At 49.0% G+C, this 22875-nt stretch overlaps 1 protein-coding gene across 2 annotated transcripts in view; it reads left to right on the top strand.

The window, feature by feature from the left end:
* Positions 1-22391, top strand: part of Bend3 (BEN domain containing 3) — a 38371-nt gene extending 15980 nt beyond the window's left edge. For both annotated transcript variants that reach the window (XM_076552367.1, XM_042262002.2), the window contains exon 4: positions 19964-22391. In XM_076552367.1, coding sequence (XP_076408482.1) covers positions 19964-22207 — 2244 coding nt within the window. In that variant the 3' untranslated portion in view covers positions 22208-22391. The remainder of the gene's footprint in view (positions 1-19963) is intronic.
* Positions 22392-22875: the final 484 nt, after the last annotated feature.

Below are 22875 nucleotides of genomic sequence, written 5' to 3'. Positions count from 1 at the left end.
ATCTCCAAGGGGGTTGCTCCCTAAGGAACTCTCAAGTGAATATTCTTCTCTAACACAGTTCATTCATTCTCATTCTCATTCTCATTCTCATTCTCATTCTCATTCTCATTCTCTCTCTCTCTCTCTCTCTCTCTCTCTCTCTCTCTCTCTCTCTCTCTCTCTCTCTCTTTCTCTCTCTTGAGACCAGGTCACTATATAGCCCTGATTCGCCTCAAACTTACAGAGATCCACTTGCCTGTGCTTTAGGAGTTCTGGGATTCAAGGCTTTTTTCTTTTTTCTTTTTCTTTTCTTTTTTTTTTTTTAGTACTAGAAATTGAGCTGAGCCTTGTGCCGGGCAATTGCTTACCTCTGAGCTACCCCCCTTTTGCACTTTTTACTTTATTTGAGACTGCATCTCATCAAGTTGCCTCCTGAACTTTAACTTGCTTTGTAAGTCCAACAGGCCTTGAATTTGCCATTCTCCTGCCTCAGCCTCCTGAGTGGCTGGCATTACAGCTCCGTGCCACTAGGCTGAATTTGCCACATTTCCTTCTTCTTTCTCCTTCTTGACAGAGTCTCACTGCTTTAGCCGGCCTGGGTCCTCCCTGTGTAGACCGGTTGGCTTCAGACCTGCACAGCTCCTCTGCCTGCTGTGCTGGGGTGTACACCGCCACACCTAGATGCTACATTTTGTTACTGTTTGCTTGTTGTGTTAACTTGATGCTAAGCTAAGGACTGCTGGTAGAGAATGGGGAAGGCCACATTTACCTCCCACAGCTGCAGTTCAGGTGGGAAGTAAAATGAATCATAGAGAGCAGTGGGGCCTGAGGAGTGAGGCTCAAGGTGAGTGTCTAGCCTAGGCTGGAGCCTTCGGTGATTCTGCAGGTACAACTTCAGTTCCTAGAAAAGCGTTTCACCAGACTCCCAAACCTAGCTCCAAATCTTCTGCCTGTAGTCCCCTCCTCCATGTCCTACTTGCCATTTGGGAGAGCCAGGTGTACATTCTGACCTGCATGTGCGCATAGCCTGGAACTTTAAGTGCTAGAGCACCAGGGATTCAACTCTCTCCACTTAACTCTCCTCCCAGAGACAGGGTTAGCGCAGGTTAGCCCTGAACACTGTGCAACAGCGGATGACCTTGAAGTTTTGATGACCTTGGGTTTTGATCCCCCGGCTTCTGCCTCTGGAGCACTGGGTTTACAGGTGTGCACCGCCATGCCTGGTTTATATGATGCTGGGGACGGGACCCAGGACTCTGCGTGCTGGACAAACAGTATACAACTGAGTACCATCCCAGCTGTCTTAGTTACTATTCTGTTGCTTCGAAGAGACTTCATGACCAAGCCAACTCTTTGTTTTGTTTTTCAAGACAGGGTTTCTCTGTGTAGCCCTGGCTGTCTTGGAACTCTCTTTGTAGACCAGGCTGGCTTCAAACTCACAGAGATTCGCCTGCCTCTGCCTCCTGAGTGCTGGGATTAAAGGCGTGCTTGGCCAGCCAAGCCAATGCTTTTTTTTTGTTGTTTGTTTTTTGAGACAGGGTTTCTCTGTGTAGTTTTGGAGCCTGTCCTGGATCTCGCTCTGTAGACCAGGCTGGCCTCGAACTCACAGAGATCCACCTGACTCTGCCTCCTGAGTGCTGGGATTAAAAGCGTGCACCACTACTGCTCGGCTTCCAAGCCAACACTTATGAAAGAAAGCATTTAATTGTGGACTGGCTTTCAGTGTCAGAGGGTTAGTGCATCATCATCATGTTGGAACATGGTTCTATGCAGGCGGCTGCTGAAGCAGTAGTGGACCCATAGCCAGAAACCATGCTTGGTCCTGGCATGGGTATTTGAAACCTCAAAGCCCACCCCTAGTGACACACTTCTTCAACAAGCCACACCTCCTATCTTCAAATAATGCCATTCCTTGGTGGCTGTTTATGAGCCTTTGGGATCCATTCTTATTCAGACCACCACACTGCCCTTAGTAACTTTGTATAGTATTCTTTATGTAGATGTTTCTTTTATACCTAAGCCTTTCTTTTACATTTAGTTCTCTCTCTCTCTCTCTCTCTCTCTCTCTCTCTCTCTCTCTCTCTCTCTCTGTCCGTGTGTGTCTGTGTGTCCTGACGTACCGTGGAGGTCAGGACAACTTGTAGGAGTTGGTTCTTTCCTTCACCGTGTTCTGGAAGTGGAGCTCAGGCCAGCAGTCTTGAGGCAGGCACTTTTAGATTTTTTTATATTTTACGTGTATCAGCATGTATGTCTGTGTACCACATGGTTGCCTTATGCTCTCAGAGGCCAGAAGAGGACATTGGATCTGGAACTGGAATTAGAGATGGTTGGGAGCTGGAAACCAAACCTTAGTCCTCTGGAGGAGCAGCCAGTGAATTGCTTTTCACCTTTGAGCCGTCTCTTTAGGACACGAAAGTTTTCAGCCTCTTCCTTCCAAAGCACTGTAACTTCAGTTTTCTTTCCTTATTTTATTAGCTTTAGTACAGTTGACGGAAGTGATGAGGGGAGACTCGGGGTTTTGTTCCGGATGATGTTTGTGAGAAGGTTCCTAGTTTCTCACCAGGGACTATCAGGTTAGAGTAGGATTATGGAAGATACTCCTTTTAAATTTTCTAATCTAATCCTGTGCAGGGTGTGCCTGTGTGTGGGTCAGAGGTCAACCTGTGGTACTTGTTTTTTGGTTTTTCTATTTTGAGACAGGGTCTTTTTACATAGCCCTGGCTGTCCTTGAACTCACTATGTAGAACAGGCTGGCCTCAACTCCCAGAGGCCTCTGTCTCTGGAGTTCTGGCATTAAAGGCTTGTGCCGGTAATTGGTTCTCTCTTACCAACATATGGGCCCCGGGGATTGAACTCAGGTCCTCAGCTTACTGGCAGGCGCATTCACCCGCTGAGCCTGTCACCCCATTCCCAGATACTCCTTTCCAAGTTGAGCCCCAGTTCACTGAGGATTTTTATTATGAATGATGTTGGATTTGGGCATCTGTTGATACAATCACGTGACTGTTTCTCCTTTACTTTGCTGTTGTGGTAGATTATATTAGCTGGTTTTCCAAATGTTGAACTAGCTAAGATCTGACCTGGATCACAGTGTGTACACACACACACACACACACACACACACACACACACACACACACACACATTTTTTTCCCTGTTTGTTTTTGTTTTTTTGAGACAGGGTTTCTCTGTGTAGCCTTGGTTGGCCTCAAACTCAAGAATCCGCCAACCTCTGCCTCCCGAGGTGTGCGTCATCACACCCAGCCATTTTTTTATTCATTGTTAGGTTAAGTCTGACAATATTATCGTAAGCATTTCTGTGTCTGTATTAATGGGAGATACCGCTGTGGTGTTTTCGTGTTGTGTTGTCTGGTTTTAATATGAAAGCATCCTGGCCTCATTGAAGAGTCGACATAGAATGTTTATCTTCCAAAAGGTACTGTAGAGAAATGCTGTTGGGTTGGAGATGTGACTGCCTGCTAGGGTGCTTGCCTAGGGTGCAGAAATTATGGTTCAACTTCCAGCAGCACACAGGTGAAAGAGTGCAGTGGTGCGTGCCTGTGGTCCAGCCTGCTGGAGGACGGTGCCTGTGGTCCAGCCTGCTGGAGGACGGTGCCTGTGGTCCAGCCTGCTGGAGGACGGTGCCTGTGGTCCAGCCTGCTGGAGGACGGTGCCACGGTGCCTGTGGTCCAGCCTGCTGGAGGACGGTGCCTGTGGTCCAGCCTGCTGGAGGACGGTGCCTGTGGTCCAGCCTGCTGGAGGACGGTGCCTGTGGTCCAGCCTGCTGGAGGACGGTGCCTGTGGTCCAGCCTGCTGGAGGACGGTGCCTGTGGTCCAGCCTGCTGGAGGACAGGCAGGACCATCAGAACTCGCAGGTCAGCATGGTCCTCACATAGTGCTATTGAGTCAGCCTGGAGCACATGCAGTCCTGGGGTGTGTATGTCTTAGAATTTATTTGGATTTATTTGATGTATTTATTTTTTTAAAGACATGGCCCTGTGTAACCCAGGCTATCCTCCTGCCTCTGCTCCCTGAGAGACAGGATGGTAGGCCTGAGCCAGCAAGCCTGGTTTGTGCAGTGCTGGAGCTCAGACTCAAGGCCTTGAGCGTGCACGCTAGGTCGACACTTCACCAGCTGCGCCCCATCCTCACACAGAGACCGGCTCTGCTGTGTACCTTAGGCTGTTCTGGAACTCACTGCACAGCCCAGGCTGACCTTGAATTCATGGCGATCCTCCTGCATGAGTCTCCACCATAGTGTGTGATACCATCTCTTCTTTAAGTGGTTATGGAATATACCTTTGAAATCATCTGGGCCGATCGTCTTCAGTTGTGGAAGACTATTAATTACTGATTCATTTTTCTGGTATGTTCAGCTGTATTCAGATTGTCTGTTTCCTGTATAGATTTGAACAGATTGTGTCTTAAGGAATTGGTCTATTTAATCTGAGTTATCAAATTGTCTCCTCCAAAATTTCAACTGTAGAGCGGTCAGTATTCATTTTATTATCGATTTGGTGGCCTTGCGATCTTTAGTGATGGCTCCCTGTTTTTTCTTTTGATTTTTGGTCTGTCATAGTGAGCTGGCCTCTAGCTCATTATGTACCAAGGTTGACGTTGAACTCGATTCTCCTGTTGTTACCTCCCAAGTGCTGGATCACAGGCCTAGGTTGTGTCAACGTGCCCAGTTTTGTGTGTCTTTTGTGACGTATCAAGTGATGGATATCTCCATACTTTAATCTCAGATTCATCAGCTGTGGCTTTGTCATTTAGTTCAAATTATTTTTAATTTTCCGTTGTGATTTCTTCTTTGAACCATGTGTTATTTATTAATTTTTAATATTTATTTGTTTCCAGCATTGAGGATTGGACATAGCTTCCTGTGCATGTTAAGTAAGCACTCTACCGCTGATGTGCATCCCCAGCCTAAGTCTGGTTATTGGGTCACATGGTGGTTAGTTTCTGTGCAGCCTGGCTGTCCTGGAACTAGCTCTATAGACCAGGCTGGCCTAAAACTCACAGAGATCCACCTGCCTCTGCTCCGAGTGGTTTTAATTATCAACTTGATGGGCTATAATACGTTAATTATCAACTCACCTGGGCAGGGAGTCTCAGCGAGAGATCTTCTGGAGTAAGTTGGCCTGTGGGCATGTCTGTGGGGATTTATCTTGATTGTGTTAATTGGAGTGGGAAGAACTGCCCACTGTGAGTGGCACCATTCTCTAGGCAGCGATACTGAACTGCAGGAGTGGAGAAAAATGAGCTGAGCTAAGACAGAAGACATGTGTTCATTGCTCTCCGTTCCTGATGATGGATCTGATACGGCCAGCTTTGTACCTCAAATTCTAATTGGTCTTAATAATAAAAACCTGGAGTCAGGTATCAAGGGTAAATGCTGAAAGATCTGAGAAGCAGTGCAGCCAGCCACTAGAGAGACTTCTTACCTCTACTTTTCCTCAGACTGCAAAGGTGAGCTCCTCTCTCCTCCTGCCTATATTCTTCTCTCCGCCCAGCCATATCACTTCCAGTCTCCACCTCCCTAGTGCTGGGATTAAAGGCCTGTGCGTCCAAACTACTGGGATCACAGGCAAGAGATCCCAAGGGCTGGGATTAAAGGTGTGTGCGACTACTGCCTGGCCTCTATGGTTAACTAGTGGCTAGCTCCGCCCTCTGATCTCCAGGCAAACTTTGTTTGAGCACAAACAAAGTATCACCACACAGCCTCCTCAAGCTCTTGAGTTCTATGTTACGTTCACTACAGCCCGGAACTGTGAGCTTAAAAAACAAAACCAAGAATCTTCGCCCTAAATTGCGAAGGGTTACTTCGGCAGTCTCTGTCTTTGTTACATTTAGGTAGTATGTTACCACTGTTGGGACGGCTCACTCAGGGGTAGCTGATCCTCCAGCTTCCAGGCAGTCCTGCCTCCGTTCAGCTGTAGGAAGGCTAGGACTACAGATGCCGTGGTGACCAGCTTGGTATGGGGGTGCTTGTGATCGAACTCAGGGTAGTCAGGCTTCACCTGCTAAGCGTGCCCTGGCCCTGAAACCGTTTCCTAGTTGTTGTTTTGTCTTCCTGTTTGTTTGTTGTGTGGTTTTGTGGTTGTTGTCTGGTTTAATGCTTTGTTTTCTGGAACAGGTGTTAATCCCACTGATAGAGAATAAGACCAAAACCACAGTTTAAAGCCAAATTTGAAGCAAGCTTTAATTAAATACTGGCCAGGTCCATACCCAGGTTCCCAGGAAATGCCCCAGAATTAAGTATGGCAAGGGCCATTTCCCATCAGGTCCAATGAGGGGCAAGCATACATCCTGACGTACCTCCCGCCCACAAGTGATCAAGCACGTCAGTGCAGATGGGTCAGACAAACTTGTTTAGGGGAGTGAAAAACCCGTGGCTTGTTATCTCCCATAAACAATAGCCTCCAGCACTTCAGGAACTCTCTTGGGCAAGGGGCTTGCATTTGTATTTCATGGCTCTCTTAGGCATAGTAGTTAAAACTTAAAATGTAACTTTGGCTCGTACAAGGCCTTATGGTATGGCCCTGATGGCTTTGAACTTGTTCTGTACAGAGCAGCTAATATTTACAGTGTTCCTGCTTCAGCCTTCGGTGGAAATAATGGCATTTGTCAGTACTGGCTCTTTTTAGGTTTTTTTTTTTGGGGGGGGGGGGCGGGGGTTGTTATTGTTTTTTTGAAGCATGGTCTCACCATGTAGCCCTGCTGGCATCTGTAACCCAGACTGGCTTAAAAGTCACAGTGATCAGCCAGCCTCTGCTTCCTGAGTGCTGGGATCATAGGTGTGGGCCAACGTACCGGGCTGGTTTTAGGTTTGTTTGTTTTTTGTTTTGTTTTTAAGCAGGGTCTCTTTACATAGTCCTGGCCATCCTATAACTCATTATGTAGACTAGGCTGGACTCAAACTCAGAGATCTGCTTGCCGCAAAGGCAGGCACCACCATTCCCGGCTTTCTTCTTAGGTTTTAATTGAGCATTTGTATGATTTCATTTTCTCTCTTTTATCATATTACATCTTTTTTTTAACTCCCCCGCCGCTGCCCCCCACCCACACGCGGTACACTAGAATGTAGTATGCACTTAAATCTTTTTTAAAAAATAATTTATTTTTATTTTATTTGCATTGGTGTTTTGCCTCCAGATATGTCTATGTGAGGGTGTCAGATCTTGGAATTATAGACAGTTGTGAGCTGCCATGTGGGTGCTGGGAATTGAACCCTGGTCCTCTGGAAGAGCCCTACAATTAAAACTTAAATAATATTATTCAGGCCGGGCGGTGGTGGCGCACGCCTTTAATCCCAGCACTCGGGAGGCGGAGGCAGGTGGATCTCTGTGAGTTTGAGGCCAGCCTGGGCTACCAAGTGAGTCCCAGGAAAGGCAGGAAAGGCGCAAAGCTACACAGAGAAACCCTGTCTCGAAAAACTAAAAAAATAAAATAAAAAATAAAAAAATAAAAAAAATATTCAGTTTCAGCAACAGGAATATTAGTGCATATAGGACAAACACACATGCGTGTATCATGGGACTGCTATCTGTTAGGTGGATAAGAATAAATTTTGTTTTATTTTTACATTTATTTGTGTGTGAGCATGCTCAGGGCTGTATTATTTTGGAGGTCAGAGATCAACTTGCAGGAATTGGTCTGTCTGTCTGTCCTGTGTGTTCTTAGTCACTGGACTGCCAGGCCAGCGTCCTGCTCTGCTCTGTTATTAGCAGACCTGTGCTGCATCCCTGTCCTCAGCATGGGGTCCTGTTTTGTGTCTTCCCCTCCCTTCCTACCCCCTCCCTGCACAGCTGGAGTCTCCCTTCCCCCAGGCTCTGATAAACCTGTGCAGAGGAATACACAGGGCCCCAGAACATTCCCAAGTAGTTCTGTTTTTAATTCCCCTGCCATGATCTGGGAGGAATTTTTCTCTGACATTTACTGAAGACCTAGAACATTTGAAGGTAAAACCCACAAAAATTTGAGTGCCCTCTGACCTGTTGGAGTTAACTCTGAGGCCTCTCCGCCTGACTCATCATCATAGACGGTTTGCCTCGGAGATCTCTGCTCTTGGCTGTCCTCTGGGTGGCTGTGATCCTCTGTGTTCACTCCAGTTTCAGGGGTGTCTGTTGGTCCGTGCCCTCTGCTGTCTGGATCCTAGGAAAGTTGTTTGCTTTTTAGTTTGTTGAAGCTGTTTACTTGTTAAAATGGGTCAGAGACTTCCAAGTTGTTTGCATGGAGAACCAAGGTACCCAAAGCACTGTTCCTTCCCATGACCAAATAATAAGTAGTCCACTGTGCGGCTGGATCTCATCTTGTTTGCTCACTCATCAACCGATGGACACTTGGGTGGTTCCCACTTTGTAACTGTCCTGAGTAGTATTTCAGTGAAGTAAAGCAGTTGTAGAAATCGGTGTGAGTACAGGGTCCCTGTGCTGGAAGTCAGCGGATAGTCCGGTATTGTAGTCATCTCTCCTTCTCCTTGATTGACAGACACAAGCTCTCTTTGTTCACCTCCGTATCCCAGCCCGAGGCCCGAGAGATGTCTGCTACTATGGTTAGCTCTTATGGGTTCTGGGGATTCCAACTCAGGTCTTAGCACTGGGGCACTGAGCTGTCTCCCCAGCCTGAGCGACATATTAAAAAAAAACCTATAATGCCCATGGAAAAAAATTGAATTTTTTTCACACCATAAGCATATTTATGAAGGAATACTTAGAAAAGCCCACCCTTCACTCTAACCCCTGCCCTTTCTTGGTACTGTGTGATCTGGGGAAGGGCTTCATGCCTAGGTGGTATTCCCAGTACAGTGATAGTGACTCCCTGACTACCACTGGTATGTGTTGAGGCAAATAAAATCCACAAAGTGGTTAGTGGAACAGCGTGTGTGAAAAGCAGTTAACCGTTTGTTCTCTGTCCCCAATGTGTCGCAGAAAGTCCCTGGCTGCTCCAGAGCACATCAGACATTGTGGCTAAGACAGGACAGTATCTGAGCAGGAGGAATGAAGACATTAGACTCTGAAACTTGCCCCCGGCTTTCATCTTTAGCTTTTACTTTCTGTCTGTGCACACCGTCGGTGCTACGGCTTGAACCCAAGGCCCCCGACACACTACCGTTTGCCTTTTCTTCTTTTTGGTGCTGGGGTTCAACTACTGAACTGTCCCTGGTCTGTCTTAGGCAGCCCAGGCTGTCTTCAAACTCCTTATGTAGCTGAGGATGACCTTGAACTCCTGGTCCTCCTGATTCTATTCCAGTGCTGGAATTATATATAGGTGTGTCATACCACATTGGTTTATGTGGTGTTGCTTTCTTGGAAGTTTGTGCAAGTTTATGTGTCAGTAAATCAGTATTCTCAGAACCCTAAAGATTTGTGAACAACTAGAAATTTTCAAGATTAGAATGTGGGTTGAGTTTCCAAAAAACGCCAGTCTAGTTCAGATAGGGTTGGTGCTTGCCCCTTCTCTGGCGCTCCTGGGCCTTCTGGATGTGATGGTGGGACGAGGCAGAAGCCTAGGATCTCTCAGCATTTCACCATCCAGTGAGTGGCAACCTGGAGGTAGCAGCAGGTGCGTTAAAAAGAGCGGAAGGGAGCCCGCCAGCAGTTTTCAGAGCTAAGATACAACATGCCTAATGTGCTCCCAGCTCTGCGTTCAGTTCTGTTTCACAAGAATTAACAAGCCCAGTGTGCTGTCCACGGTTTATAATTCCACACTCAGAAAGCAGAGGAAGAGTTTGAGAGTAGTCTGGACTGTGTAGTGAGTTCAAGGCCAGCCTGAGCTGCAAAGCCAACCCTTGTTTGGGAGTCGGGCAGATGCTCATTGTGTAAAGGTGCTGGAAAGCACGCCTGCAGACCAGAGGCTGATCTCTGCAGCTCACAGGGTGGGAGGGTCTCTCTCTGCCTTTCACATATATGCTGCGACTTGTGTATGTGCAGCATACTCAAAATGAACACAGTAACACTATTTTCAAGGAAGCTGGAGTGTAGCTCATTGGTAGAGTGCTTGTCCTAGTGTTGTACAGTTCTGGGCCTGATAACAACACAGTGAAAAGAATAACATAGGATAGGGCACAGTGTTTTGGAAGGAAGAAATGAAAGCTTCCGCGGGTACCAGAATTGTTTGTATAGAAGCTCAAAGAGAAGCATAGAACACCGCTGGGCAGAGAAGGTTCTGGGAGGGAGAGCCGCTCCCGTCACCCAAGTGCTGCCTCACGCCGTCTGTGACTCCAGTTCCAGGGGATCCACACCCTCTGGGCTTTCAGGAAAACCAGGCAAGCACACAGTGCACATATACGCATGCAGGCAAAATACTCATGCACGTAAAATAAAAGGTATATAAAAAGAATATTTTAAAAAATTACACCCCCCCCCTTTTTTTTTCCCTCAAGACAGGGTTTCTCTGTGCAGTTCTGGCTGTCCTGGAACTCGCTCTGTAAACTAGGCTGGCCACAAACTCAGAGATCCACCTGCCCCTGCCTCTGCCTCTGAGTGCTTGAATTAAAGGTGTACACTACCACTGCCCAGCCTAGTTATTTAAAAATAATATATACATACATATATATATATAATTGTTTTAAAAATTATATGTATATAATTGTTTTAAAAATTATATATATGTATATATACATATAAACTTGTTTTAAAAAATTTTTGTATAGGTGGATGTTTAGCCTGAATGTAATGTATGTTTATCACGTGCGTGTCTGGCCCATGGAGGTCAGAAGATGGAACTGGAATCACCTGGAACTGGAGTTATGAACAGTTCCAAGCTGCCATGTAGGTTCTGGAATTGAACCCAGGTCCACTGGAAGAGCAGCCAGTGCTCTTAACCACCGAGCCATCTCTCCAGCCCCCTGACTCCTTGTTTTATGACTGACAGTTAGTAGGAAATTTAGGAGAAAAACAGCGTTCTTGGGAGTGTCTGACAAGGATCAGGAAGACTGGCTGTGTCCCTCCCTGGAGCAGACGCAGACATGGCACACGGCCAGAATTTCCCTTGGCATTTTAAGTTTTTCTTATGCCATTTTTTCCATTTATCTACTTATTCTCTCTCTCTCTTCTCTCTCTGTGTGTGTACGTGTATGTACCGTGGCATGTGTGGTTCAGAGGACCGTTTACAGGAGTGGGTCCCAGGGACTGGACTTGGGGCGTCAGGCCTGGCGGCGGTCCTGCTGAGCCACCTTGTCATCTGGGTAATCATCTTTTTGTCCCCAGAAGTAGGGGTGATAGTCAAGAGCGGTGTCAGGCAGTGAACTCTGTTTTCCCAGGGCTTTCTGTCTATGTGGATCTTCTGCTGTTGCCGGCCACGGTGGCACATGCCTTTAATCCAGCACTCAGAGCAGAGGCAGGCGGATCTCTGAGTTTGAGGCCAGCCTGGTCTACAGAGCGAGTTCTAGGACAGTCAGGGCTACTCAGAGAGAAACCCTGGCTGGAAAAACCAAGAAAATAAAAACTCTTCCCTGTGGTTGGTTTTCAGTTGGACAACAGAAATACTGTCTCATTCTGGCTACACTCAGTGTCCTCTAGATGTCTGACTGTTGAACAAGCTGGGGATTCCTAAGATGCCTCACAGAAATTGGGGTGGATAGGTATTGCTGTTTTCCCCATTAAAACCAGAAAGAGTGAGAACTGGCGCTACCGAGCCTGCTCCGTCAGGAACTGTGCGCTTAACCTGGAGCTGAGAGAACGGGAGCTGAAGGGATGCGTGTGAGATGCAGACTCCTCTGTGGCAGCATCAGGGAGGCCTGAAGAGAAAGCACTGGGCGTGACTATAGTGTGCCCAGGGTCTTGCTCAGCTCTCAGGCACTCAGAGGCATTTTTCTATCAGCAGTAGGTAGAGTGAACCCCAAGAGACCTATCAGTAAGTGGGTCTTGGCACCTGTTGGAGAGAGTTCTTTTGAAAATGTAAGATAAGTATCGCCATCCCTGCCATGATTCCAGAATAGTGGTGCTACCCGCTTCTACCACGTGGCATGGCCGACGCTCGATGTCACATCCCTTCTCCACTCCTGCTTCCCACAGGCATGCTGCTTTCTTGGTTTTCCACTTGGCTGACTCCCTGGATGCTGCGTAGCCACTTGTCATTCACTGAACTGAATTCAGTAACTGCCGTAGGGTCTGATGGTGATGCTCAGTACTTAGAGCACCGGTGGCCATACCTACCCCTGCTGTCCCCCCGGGATATCTGCTGCCTGTCACTCGCCTGGTGGCCTCAGCCTCTCATTTAGTCCCACTGTCCACCTGAGCTCTTGAGGCATTCCCTCGTGAGTGCAGGTGCTTGCGAGCGGAATGCCCATCAAGATCTAGGCTAGATACATGCATCAGAGCCCGAGCCGTGCCGCAGAGTTCCCATATGGTTGGGAGATGCACCTTGGAGAATTGGGAACTGTCAGCCAGACACTCTGTGCCAAGTAGCACAGATTTAAAGATTTCTTGATATTCCTAGACAGCTGAGCAGAGATTTTATCATCGGCAGTAAATGCAGCCAGCACATCATTGCCTTGGCAGCGTTTGCGGAATTAATCGAGCACCGAGTGGACAGGACAGCGGTGTAGGGCTATCTAAACCTTCCTTTCCCTCGGTGCTTGTGGTTTGTGTTGAACTGTGTGCCCAGGGTGAAAAACGTTGCCCTCAACTGGGACTCTTCACCTTTTTATCAGGCAACTTAGTCAAAAGTGTTTCCAATGATGAAAGTGTTTGTATCATGCCAGGTAGGAATGGCAGTATTTGTGTTTATAAGACTAAGAGAATTATGGAGGGTTTCCAGTCAGGTGCTCTCTCACGTCCTGCTTGCATAGGAATGTGGAAGAATCCAGAGATTCAGTTCAAGGTTGGTGGTGAGTCAGTCTTCTAGGAATCTTACCCTGTAGTCCTCTTCCAAACTGTCACTAGGGCAGGTCTTCCTCCAGAACACTCACAGTCCAGGAAGTGCCGCTCTAACGACCTCGGTGCGCAGAATCCTGTTTCACATGTGCCACTCGGACTGCTTGTCATGAAGCAAACACTACTTTAAAAGCTATTCTGTAGGCCAGGAGGTGCCCGCCTTTAGCCTAGCACTCAGGGCTATCCAGGGAAGCCCTGTCTCAGGAAAACAAAACAAAAGTTGTTCTGCAGCACTTGGAGTTAATTATTGTGATTACAAACTCAAAATTGTCCATGCTGTCAAAACCTCATAGTCATCCCATGGTCTGTGAAACTTACTATTTTAAAGATTTATTCTTACTATTTTTAATTGTGTGCGTATATGTGTGCCTTTGTGGGTATGTGCACATAAGTGCTGGTGTCCAAGGAGACCAGAGGTGTCTGATCCCCATAGAGCTGGAGTGGTTGTGTGCTACCTGAAGTTGGTGTTGGGAACCAAACAGGGTCCTCTGCAGGTGTATTCTTAACTGCTGTTCTTAATTACTCCAGGCACACCCCTGACCACCAAAGTTATTTTGATGCAATACATAAAATTGCTAAACATCTGATTTGGTCTGTAGAAATTGGCAAGTAAGACACAAGAGTTTGCCAGGGCAGTGTTTCCCCTCAGTGACCGACAGCTGCCAGCCCCTTCAGAGCAAGTCTGCTCAGGAGTGTGCTCAATGTGCACACACAGGTGGGCACGTAGAAACGAAAACTTGAATTCTTATCTGTGCAATGCAATCAGTTTTCCACTCTAACAGTGTTTTTCTTCTTGGAAGTTTTTTACTTCCTCTTATCCTGTTTTTTCCCTAACTTGGTTCTGACACACTGGATGAGCTTCGTCATCTACTAGCCCAAAAAGCCTGTCGGGAGTGAAGATTCTTAGTCTTAGTTTTAAAAGCTCCATACGTGTTTAGCTTTTGGACTCTGCTTGTGCCTTCAGTGTTTTCACACCGCGTTTCTGCTCCTCGGTGAGGAAAGCCTGCATGATCCTGTCCAGACAGCAGGTACGCAGGGACCACCACAGCCCTGCTCAGCTGGTTGTTTCTGCAGTCTCAAGGACTTTAGGTCTCAGCATGAGCCCCTTGATGGCTGCCTAGTCCCACAGTCTTAGTCAGGGTTTCTGCTGCTGGGAAAGACACCATGACCGCAGCAACTTCTCTAAAGGAAAACATTTAATTTGGGCGGCTTACAGTTTCAGAGCTTTAATCCATTGTCGTCATGGTGTGGCACATGGTGGCATGCAGACAGACTTGGTGCTGGAGAAAGAGCAGAGAGTTCTATACCTTGATCCTCAAGTAGCAGGAAGTGAACTGTGTCACACTGAGTGAAGCTTGAGTATGTATGAGACCTCAGGGCCCGCCCCCACAGTGACACACTTCCTCCAACAAGGCCACACCCACTCTGACAAGGCCACAACTCCTAATAGTGCCACTCCCTTTGGGGGCCATTTTTTCTCACACCACCACCCACGCCATTCTCAGATTTTGGTGCTTTCCCAGCCGTCTTGGTGTAAAGGTAAACAATCCTATTGCCAGGCATTCAAGATAGCCTAGTTTTGTTAGAGACTGCTCTGGGAAAGCCTCAGAAGAGCAGGAGTGAAGATTCTTAGCTCTGTCCACCCTTGTCTCTCAGTTTGGAGGTGCGGTTCTGTCTTACCTCCCCTCTTTCTCTCTCTCTTCCCCATTCTACTTTTCCTCTCTCCCATCCTCTCTCCCTACCTTTAATGTCTTTGTTGTTTAAGATAGGGTCTCATGTAGCCCGGGTTGGCCTAGAACTCTCTACATAGATGACTTATTTCTGATCCTCCTGCTTCGCCCCCCCTCCCCCCCAGTACTGATGTTACAGTAAGAACCACCACATCCAGTTGTCCGTGGTGCTGGCGGCCCCACGGCCTCACCGGCTCTGTGCAGTCTGTGAGCACTTGACCAACTGAGCTACGCTCCAATCCTCTCACTTGTTTGTTCCTTTTTGAGACAGGGTTTCTCTGTGTAGTCCTGGCTGTTCTGGAACTCGTTCTATAGACTGGACTGGCCTTTCAAAGAGATCTGCCTGCCTCTGCCTCCCGAGTGCTGGAATCAAAGGTGTGTGCCACCACACACGCACGACTGTGCAAATGGAAGAGTCATCCTGTCTCAAAATAAAATGAAAGAGTTGCGTGTGCACTCTCATTCTCTGTCTGTCTGTCTGTCTGTCTGTCTGTCTCTCTCTCTCTCTCTCTCTCTCTCTCTCTCTCTCTCTCTCTCTGTGTCTCTCTCTTTCTCTCTGTGTGTCTAGGTCAATGAATATGAAACTTTGTTTTATTTCGTTCTATTTGTTGCCTGGGTTAGTCTAGAAGCGCTGGGCTCAAGGGATCCTCCTCCTTTGGCCTCTTGAGCAGGTTGGAGTCCTGGCAAGCTTATTTTGGAAGTAAATGGGAGAGCACACAGAGGAGCAGGCTGCTCCTGCCCTGCCGCCAGACTTGGCAGCCTCAAGTGAAGGCTTCGGCCTCCAGGACCAGCAGGCTTGAGCATCTCACGGCATGAATCCCACATTGTCAGCTCTCCATTTCTCCAGAATGCAGGTGGTCAGATGACTTCTTCTCTCATCCATTTTTTAAAAAGAGACTAATTTGCGGTTCTAAATAGAATGGCATGCTACCTTCCTGTCGTCTTATTTTTTAAAAAAGGAGCTGTTCCTGCTTCTAGTTGTGTCAAGTCTGATTAAATGCATAAACATTTTCCATCAAGAAAGAGTAACCTTCTAAACTGGGTGTGGTAGCACCCCCCTGTAATCTCAGCGCTGTGGGAGACCAGGTCATGAGGATTGAAAGCATGTTCAGGGCCCTGGGTTTGGTTCTTACTATAGTATGAAACAAAATCTTGTCTAAAAGGGGGGGAGATGGGGCTGGAGAGATGGCTTAGAGTACCCGAGTTAATCATCGGCACTTACATCAGGCAGCTCCAGAGATTCTCTGAGCTCTGCTACACCTGTATTCACACACTCATACCCATACACCTTCAGACACACATCATTACAAAATAAGTCAAACATTTATTCGTTTTATTTTCTGTGTAAGTGTTTTTCCTGCATGCAGGTATGTGTACCACATGCCTGTCTGGTGCCGGGGAGGTCAGTAGAGGGTGTCAGATCCCCTGGAATTAGGAGTTTCAGATGGTCATGAGTCATCATGCAGGTGCTGGGAACCGAACCTGGGACTTCTGGAAGAGGAGTCTGACCTCTTAAACAATGAGCTGTATCTCCTAGAAATAAATACATTTATTTAAAATAAAATTTAGAAGGGCTGGCTTTAGTCTGTGGTAGAGCATTGCTGTAGCCCAGTGCTCGAGGCCTCCATGCTTGAAGCCCTGGGTTCAGTGCCTATTACGGAAATAAGAGTCCTTCCGCGCTCTGGCGAATAGCCAGACAAAACTCTGAAGTGTTGATGACCCCTTCGGCTGGGTCTCTCTAAGGCGCTCCCTTGCCAGACCCCTGTGAGAAGCCTTGCCCTGCTCTGCACTGGAAACTTGCCCACACCATGGCTTCTGCTGTGCTCAGGAACAGTCTTCTTGTGTAGCACGGTGGCCCTGCTGTTGTAAATGTCTGTCACGTACTTACTGCTGCTTGGGCCTTGTGTTTGGTGTGTATTAATCACTGGGTCTCAAAACAATCTTGCTGCAAGACATAGAAGCCGAGACATGAGCGGTGGGTCACACAGGGAGGCCCTCCTGGGTGGCTGGGCACCTGTGACTTTCATACCCCTCTGTCCTTGTGCTTCTGTAAAGCCATCGGTCCGCCTCACTGGAATATATTTGGTAAGCACCCCACCACAGTGCTCCCGGGGCCCTTTTCTTAGGCAGAGGTTGGACAGTGGTAAAACATCTGCCCCACTTCAGTCACCATGTGTGTGGCCAGCAGGCATTCGGTGGCTCTTCTCTGTTCCAGCCACTGTGCTCAGTGTGGCATAGATCAGAAATGACGTGCGCCATCATTTAGTGGACAAGAGAGGGAGGGAGTCACGAGGAAGGAGCAGAGCAGGAGAGGGGTGGCAGACCACCCACAACCTTTGCCCCCATCTGCTCTCAAGAGGTGATGTGTGTTAGACCCGCTAGGGGGACAGATGCCAGGGACCCTATGGTGGCCTCTACAGATCCGCCACAAAGCAGGCTCAAAAATCCCTCTGTGGCCACGACCCTAGTACTCAGTAGGTGGAGGCAGGCTGAGAGGGAGACCCCATCTTAAAACACAAAACCAAAAACCACCCCCCCTCAAAAAAATAGGGAAGAAAGGATCCCCAGTAGAGGATGCCGCGTAGCTCACAGTGGCACAATTGCCTGGCATGTATAAACGCCCCAGCCACACAGGAGAAGGACTCTCTGTGTGCCCAGGTTTCTCTCCTGTGAGCTGTCTGAGGGGTCCAGGAAGTACTTCTCCGGGCTTCCTGTTTGGGGCTCAGTCAGCGTTGCCGAGGCCTGCTCTTCTGCGTGTCTTGCCACCTGGTTAACCCTAGCCCTTGAGAGTGTCCTTTTACCCTACAAAGAATTCATGTTCAGTTTTGTGCTTACACTGGTTATCTGGACTTAAATGATCTGCCGGGGCGAGGTAAACTGAGGTCAGATACTGTCTTCTATTCCCTGAGGACTCTCTAGTACCCAGGAGCTTGATGCGGAGCCAAAGCTCCTGATCTGCATTTTAGCAGAACCCATGTGTGGACATTAGAATTTCAGCACAATTTGACAGAATCATTGTATCAGATGAAATGATTCTGTCAAAAAGGAAGATATTTAAGAAAGGCAATTCTTGAAATCTGAATTCTTTCAATTCTTGAAATCTGCCTCTCCCTCTAGCTGGGGCTTTTGAATGTCCTCAGTACACTTCTCCGTGACTCACCTGCTTCGCTTCCAGCTCCCACTGTGCACAGCAGCCCCCCCCCCACACACACCCGTGCTCCCTCAGACAGGCGCAGCCTTTCCCTGCCTCTTTGTTTCCTGTTGTGCCTTTTCAGTGTCCCCGAGGCCCCAGTGTCAATGTCCACTCACTGTCTGTGAGTTTTCAACTTGTTCCAGATACTTGGAGAACACCAGAGAGTCAGCTGTAAAGAGCTAAGTCCCCAGCCCCTACACTAAAGTTTTCAAATGTAATTTAATTTATTATGGTGTGTTGGGGGGAGCCTGTGTCAGAAAGCTGTGAACTTACTGTGAACTGTCTATTGGGCAGCATGCAGAATATTCTTACCACAAGGTGGCTACGCTGAATGGTTTAATGTCAACTTGACACAAGCTAAAGTCATCTGAGAGGAAGGAATGGTAATTAAGAAAATGCCTCCGTAAAACCAGGGTGTAGGGAAAGATCTGCATAAACTATGATAAGCTTGAAAACACGGACATGAAAAGAATACTCTGGTATGTATGTCCATATTACCTCTGTGGGAAAGGCAAAGGCCTGGGAGGAATATTCTTGTCTCTTTTCACATGACCAGGGATGTTCCCTACTGTTCTTGTCTTGCTTAAACTAATTCTAAACATGCCACGCCTTTAATCCCAGCACTCGGGAGGCAGGGGCAGGTGGATCTCTGTGAGTTTGAGGACAGCCTGGTCTATAGAGCCAGTTCCAGGACAAACTCTCTAGTCTATGTTCGATCAAGTTCCTGGTTGTTAATCTCTGACTGAAATCCAGTTACTGGTCCATAGAGTTGAAGTTCCGGCGTGTGTCCGGCACGTCAGTCCGCCATCACCACAGGCAGCCACTGGTCTGCTTTCTGGAGCTACAGTAGGTATATTTTCTAGAATTTTTACGCAGGTGACATTAAATAATCGGCGTTTTGATTAATACAACATGGCTTCTCTCCTCATTCAGCAGCTGTTCCGAGGCCTGTCAGCTCTTTTCTTTCTCTTTAAATATGGCGTCATCTAACCCAGGATGGCCTTGAACTTCTGATCCTACTGCGGCCGCCTCCCACTGCTGGGACTTCTGCACCGCTGTGCCCACCTTTAAAATCTATTAGTTTGTTGTTTGTTTAGTGGGGGGCAGCGCTGGGGTCAAGCCCTGGATCTTCTGCATATTGGAAAGCACTTGACCACTAAGCTAGACTCCCAGCCCCTCTTTTTTCTTTGACAACCTTATCCAAGGATTATAGATACGGATCACCACATCCCGCTAACAGCTAAGTCTAGGTGTAGGTCTAGATTTTTTGTTTTTTGTTTTTTTGAGACAGGGTCTCGAGGTGTGAGCCCTGGCTGTCCTGGAACTTAGAGTAGACCAGGCTGGCCTTGAACCTGGACATCAGCCTGCCTCTGCCTTCTGAGTGCTGGGATTAAAGGCGTGTGCCACCACCCATCTCGCCAGCTTTTCTTATCTTATCCCATCTACCCTTTGCCTCTGGGCTCTTCCCGCTCTAACTTCTGTAAATCTTACTCTTACTCTGTGGCTGGCCCCTGGAGTCCTCCTCCTCCTCTGGCTCCTTCTCTTTTCTCCTCCCTCCTGTTCTAGATTTCTCGCTGCCTGCCAGCCCCGCCTGCCTCTCTCTCCTTCCTCACTATTGGCTCTTTATTAGACCATCAGGATTTTAGACAGGCACAGTAACACAGTTCCACAGAGTTAAACAAATGCAACATAAACAAAAGCAACACGCCTTGAAATACTATTCCACAACAGAAACCTGCTCCTAGAAGCTGCATGCAGAAGCCACCAAGGCAAGGAGCCACTGTTCCTATCCGAGAGCAGTGAGGTGTAGGGCAGGGGGTGGACTGCTATGGCTGGACAACCATGGCATTTCTTCATGAGCATTTGGGCTCTCACCTGTTCTAGACGTTTTTTGGCCTGCATTACCAGTTGGTCTCTGTTAGCCCTATAGGCAGGAAGTCTGGCACAAGTATTCTACGAGAGTGGGAGCCTTCCTGGGTCTAGCCTGAGCCCTTTCTCAAGGAGTAGGGAGATGGAACAGGTTGGCCCTCAGATGCTACTATATATTTGTGGTACGTTCCTGGATGAGTAGAGTGGTTTGGACAAGGGAGCATTGACCTTGGGTTCTTTGTGTTGTCCCAGCCCAGTCTAGTGCAGTGTATCCGGACCCACGCCTAACTCTGCAAAACGCTTTCTGTTCTTAGGCTCTCCTCGCAGGCATGCGCCACCGTGAGAACAACTCACCCTGCCAGGGAAACGGAGAGCCAGCCAGCCGAGGCAGGAGTGGCAGCTGCCTGTGGCCTGCCGAGGAAGAGCCTTCCAATGAGGCCACCGCTCCTTCCTACAAGAAGCCTCTGTATGGCATCTCCCACAAGATCATGGAGAAGAAGAACCCTCCCTCTGGAGACCTGCTCAGCCCCTATGAGCTCATTGAAAAGGCCAACTCCAGTAACAGCCCTTCTCCTCTGCGCCTGCTGAATGAGTCTCAGAAACGGGAATGTGGTGCTGGGGTGGCCAATGATGGGGACCCCAATATTTACTTCCTGATCCAGAAGATGTTCTACATGCTCAACACGCTCACGTCTAACATGTCCCAGCTTCACAGCAAGGTGGACCTGCTCTCCCTCGAGGTGAGCCGCATCAAGAAGCAGGTGAGCCCTTCAGAGCTGGTGGCCAAGTTCCAGCCCCCGCCGGAATACCAGCTCACTCCCGCCGAGCTGAAGCAGATCGTGGAGCAGAGCCTGTCCTGCGGCGACCTAGCCTGTCGCCTGCTCGTGCAGCTCTTCCCGGAGCTCTTCAGCGATGTGGATTTCTCCCCCGGCTGCAGTACCTGCGGCTTTGCCGCCAAGCGGAAGCTGGAGTCGCTGCACCTCCAGCTTATCCGCAACTATGTGGAGGTCTACTACCCCTCTGTGAAGGACACGGCTGTGTGGCAGGCCGAATGCTTGCCACAGCTGAACGACTTCTTCAGCCGCTTCTGGGCCCAGCGGGAAATGGAAGACAGCCAGCCAGGCGGCCAGGTCACCAACTTCTTTGAAGCCGACCAAGTGGATGCCGGCCACTTCCTGGACAGCAAGGACCCGGAAGAAGCTCTGTCTCTGGACCGCAGCAGCACCATCGCCTCAGACCATGTGGTGGACACACAGGACCTCACCGAGTTCCTAGACGAGGCCTCCTCCCCAGGTGAGTTCGCTGTCTTCCTCCTGCACCGGCTCTTCCCAGAGCTGTTTGACCACCGGAAGCTGGGTGAGCAGTACAGCTGCTATGGCGACGGGGGCAAGCAGGAGCTGGATCCCCAGCGGCTGCAGATCATCCGCAACTACACGGAGATCTACTTTCCCGACATGCAAGAGGAGGAGGCCTGGCTGCAGCAGTGTGCCCAGCGCATCAACGATGAGCTGGAGGGCCTGGGGCTGGAGGGGGGCAGCGAGGGGGAGGCCGCACGGGACGACTGCTACGACTCCTCCAGCCTGCCAGATGACATCTCCGTGGTCAAGGTAGAGGATAACTTCGATGGCGATCGGCCTGGCCGGCGCTCCAAGAAGATCTGGCTGGTGCCCATCGATTTTGACAAGCTGGAGATCCCTCAGCCTGACTTCGAGATGCCCGGCTCCGAATGCCTGCTAAGCAAGGAGCAGCTGCGGAGCATCTACGAGAGCAGCCTGTCCATCGGCAACTTCGCCTCCCGCCTGCTGGTGCACCTCTTCCCGGAGCTCTTCACCCACGAGAACCTGCGCAAGCAGTACAACTGCAGCGGTTCCCTGGGCAAGAAGCAGCTGGACCCCGCCCGCATCAGGCTCATCCGCCACTACGTGCAGCTGCTCTACCCGCGGGCCAAGAACGACCGCGTGTGGACCCTGGAGTTCGTGGGCAAGCTGGACGAGCGCTGTCGGCGCCGGGACACGGAGCAGCGGCGCTCCTACCAGCAGCAGCGCAAGGTCCACGTGCCCGGCCCCGAGTGCCGCGACCTAGCAAGTTATGCAATCAACCCCGAGAGGTTCCGAGAGGAGTTTGAGGGACCCCCACTGCCTCCTGAAAGGAGCAGCAAAGACTTTTGCAAAATCCCCTTGGACGAGCTGGTGGTCCCCTCGCCAGACTTTCCGGTGCCTTCCCCCTACCTGCTGTCAGACAAGGAGGTCCGTGAGATCGTGCAGCAGAGCCTGTCCGTGGGCAACTTTGCTGCCCGGCTCCTGGTCAGGCTCTTCCCCGAACTCTTCACCGCCGAGAACCTTCGGCTGCAGTACAACCACTCCGGGGCTTGCAACAAGAAGCAGCTGGACCCCACGCGGCTGAGGCTCATCCGTCATTACGTGGAAGCGGTCTACCCCGTGGAGAAGATGGAGGAGGTGTGGCACTATGAATGTATACCCAGCATCGACGAGCGGTGTCGCCGCCCCAACCGGAAAAAGTGTGACATCCTCAAGAAAGCCAAGAAAGTGGAGAAGTGAGAGAGAGGGCTGGGCCGCCCAGGGACTTGGGTCACCACAGGCTGATCAATGGGTGGGGACCGAGCATTGCTCCGGAGCTCGTGTACGGTACCCACAGACAGGCACCTTATGTCGGTGGGGAGTGGTTTCCTACATTTGCACACATAACACCTACCCAGCCACAAGAAAGAAGCCTTGAATTCGGTCTCTTGTATTCACGACTTTATTCCGTGATCCCCGGTGGCACAGCTGGAGTCTGGGAGTAGCCAAGCTGTGAAATCCAAGAATTGACAGGGTAGGTCCCTCCTCAGGGCTGGGGCGCCCTCCCTAACCCTCACAATTCAAAATACAAATTTAGACTAGATGTGGTAGCCCACACCTCTAGGTGGAGGCCATTGGACCTCTGTGAGTTCAAGGCCAGTCTAGTCTCCATAATGAATTCCAGGCCAGCAGGGTTACATGAGACCCTGTCTCAAAAACAGCAAAATACAAATTCAGCAGCTTGTTTCTCTCCCATGTTTTATATCTTCCATTTTTTATCTTTTTTTTTTTTTTCTTAATTAAAATGAAATCCTTTTAAAGAAAATCATTGGGCTCTTTGGGAGCCATTTTATTTAGGGGAAAAAAATCTTAAGATATTTGAAATGAGATACTGTAAGATTACTTAAATTGCTGGAATTTTTAAAGAT

Source organism: Peromyscus maniculatus, chromosome 16, assembly GCF_049852395.1.
Source record: "Peromyscus maniculatus bairdii isolate BWxNUB_F1_BW_parent chromosome 16, HU_Pman_BW_mat_3.1, whole genome shotgun sequence".
Taxonomy (NCBI): Eukaryota; Metazoa; Chordata; class Mammalia; order Rodentia; family Cricetidae; genus Peromyscus; species Peromyscus maniculatus.
Note: the sequence above shows the minus strand (reverse complement) of the source record. Positions and strands in the feature narration are given on the sequence as shown.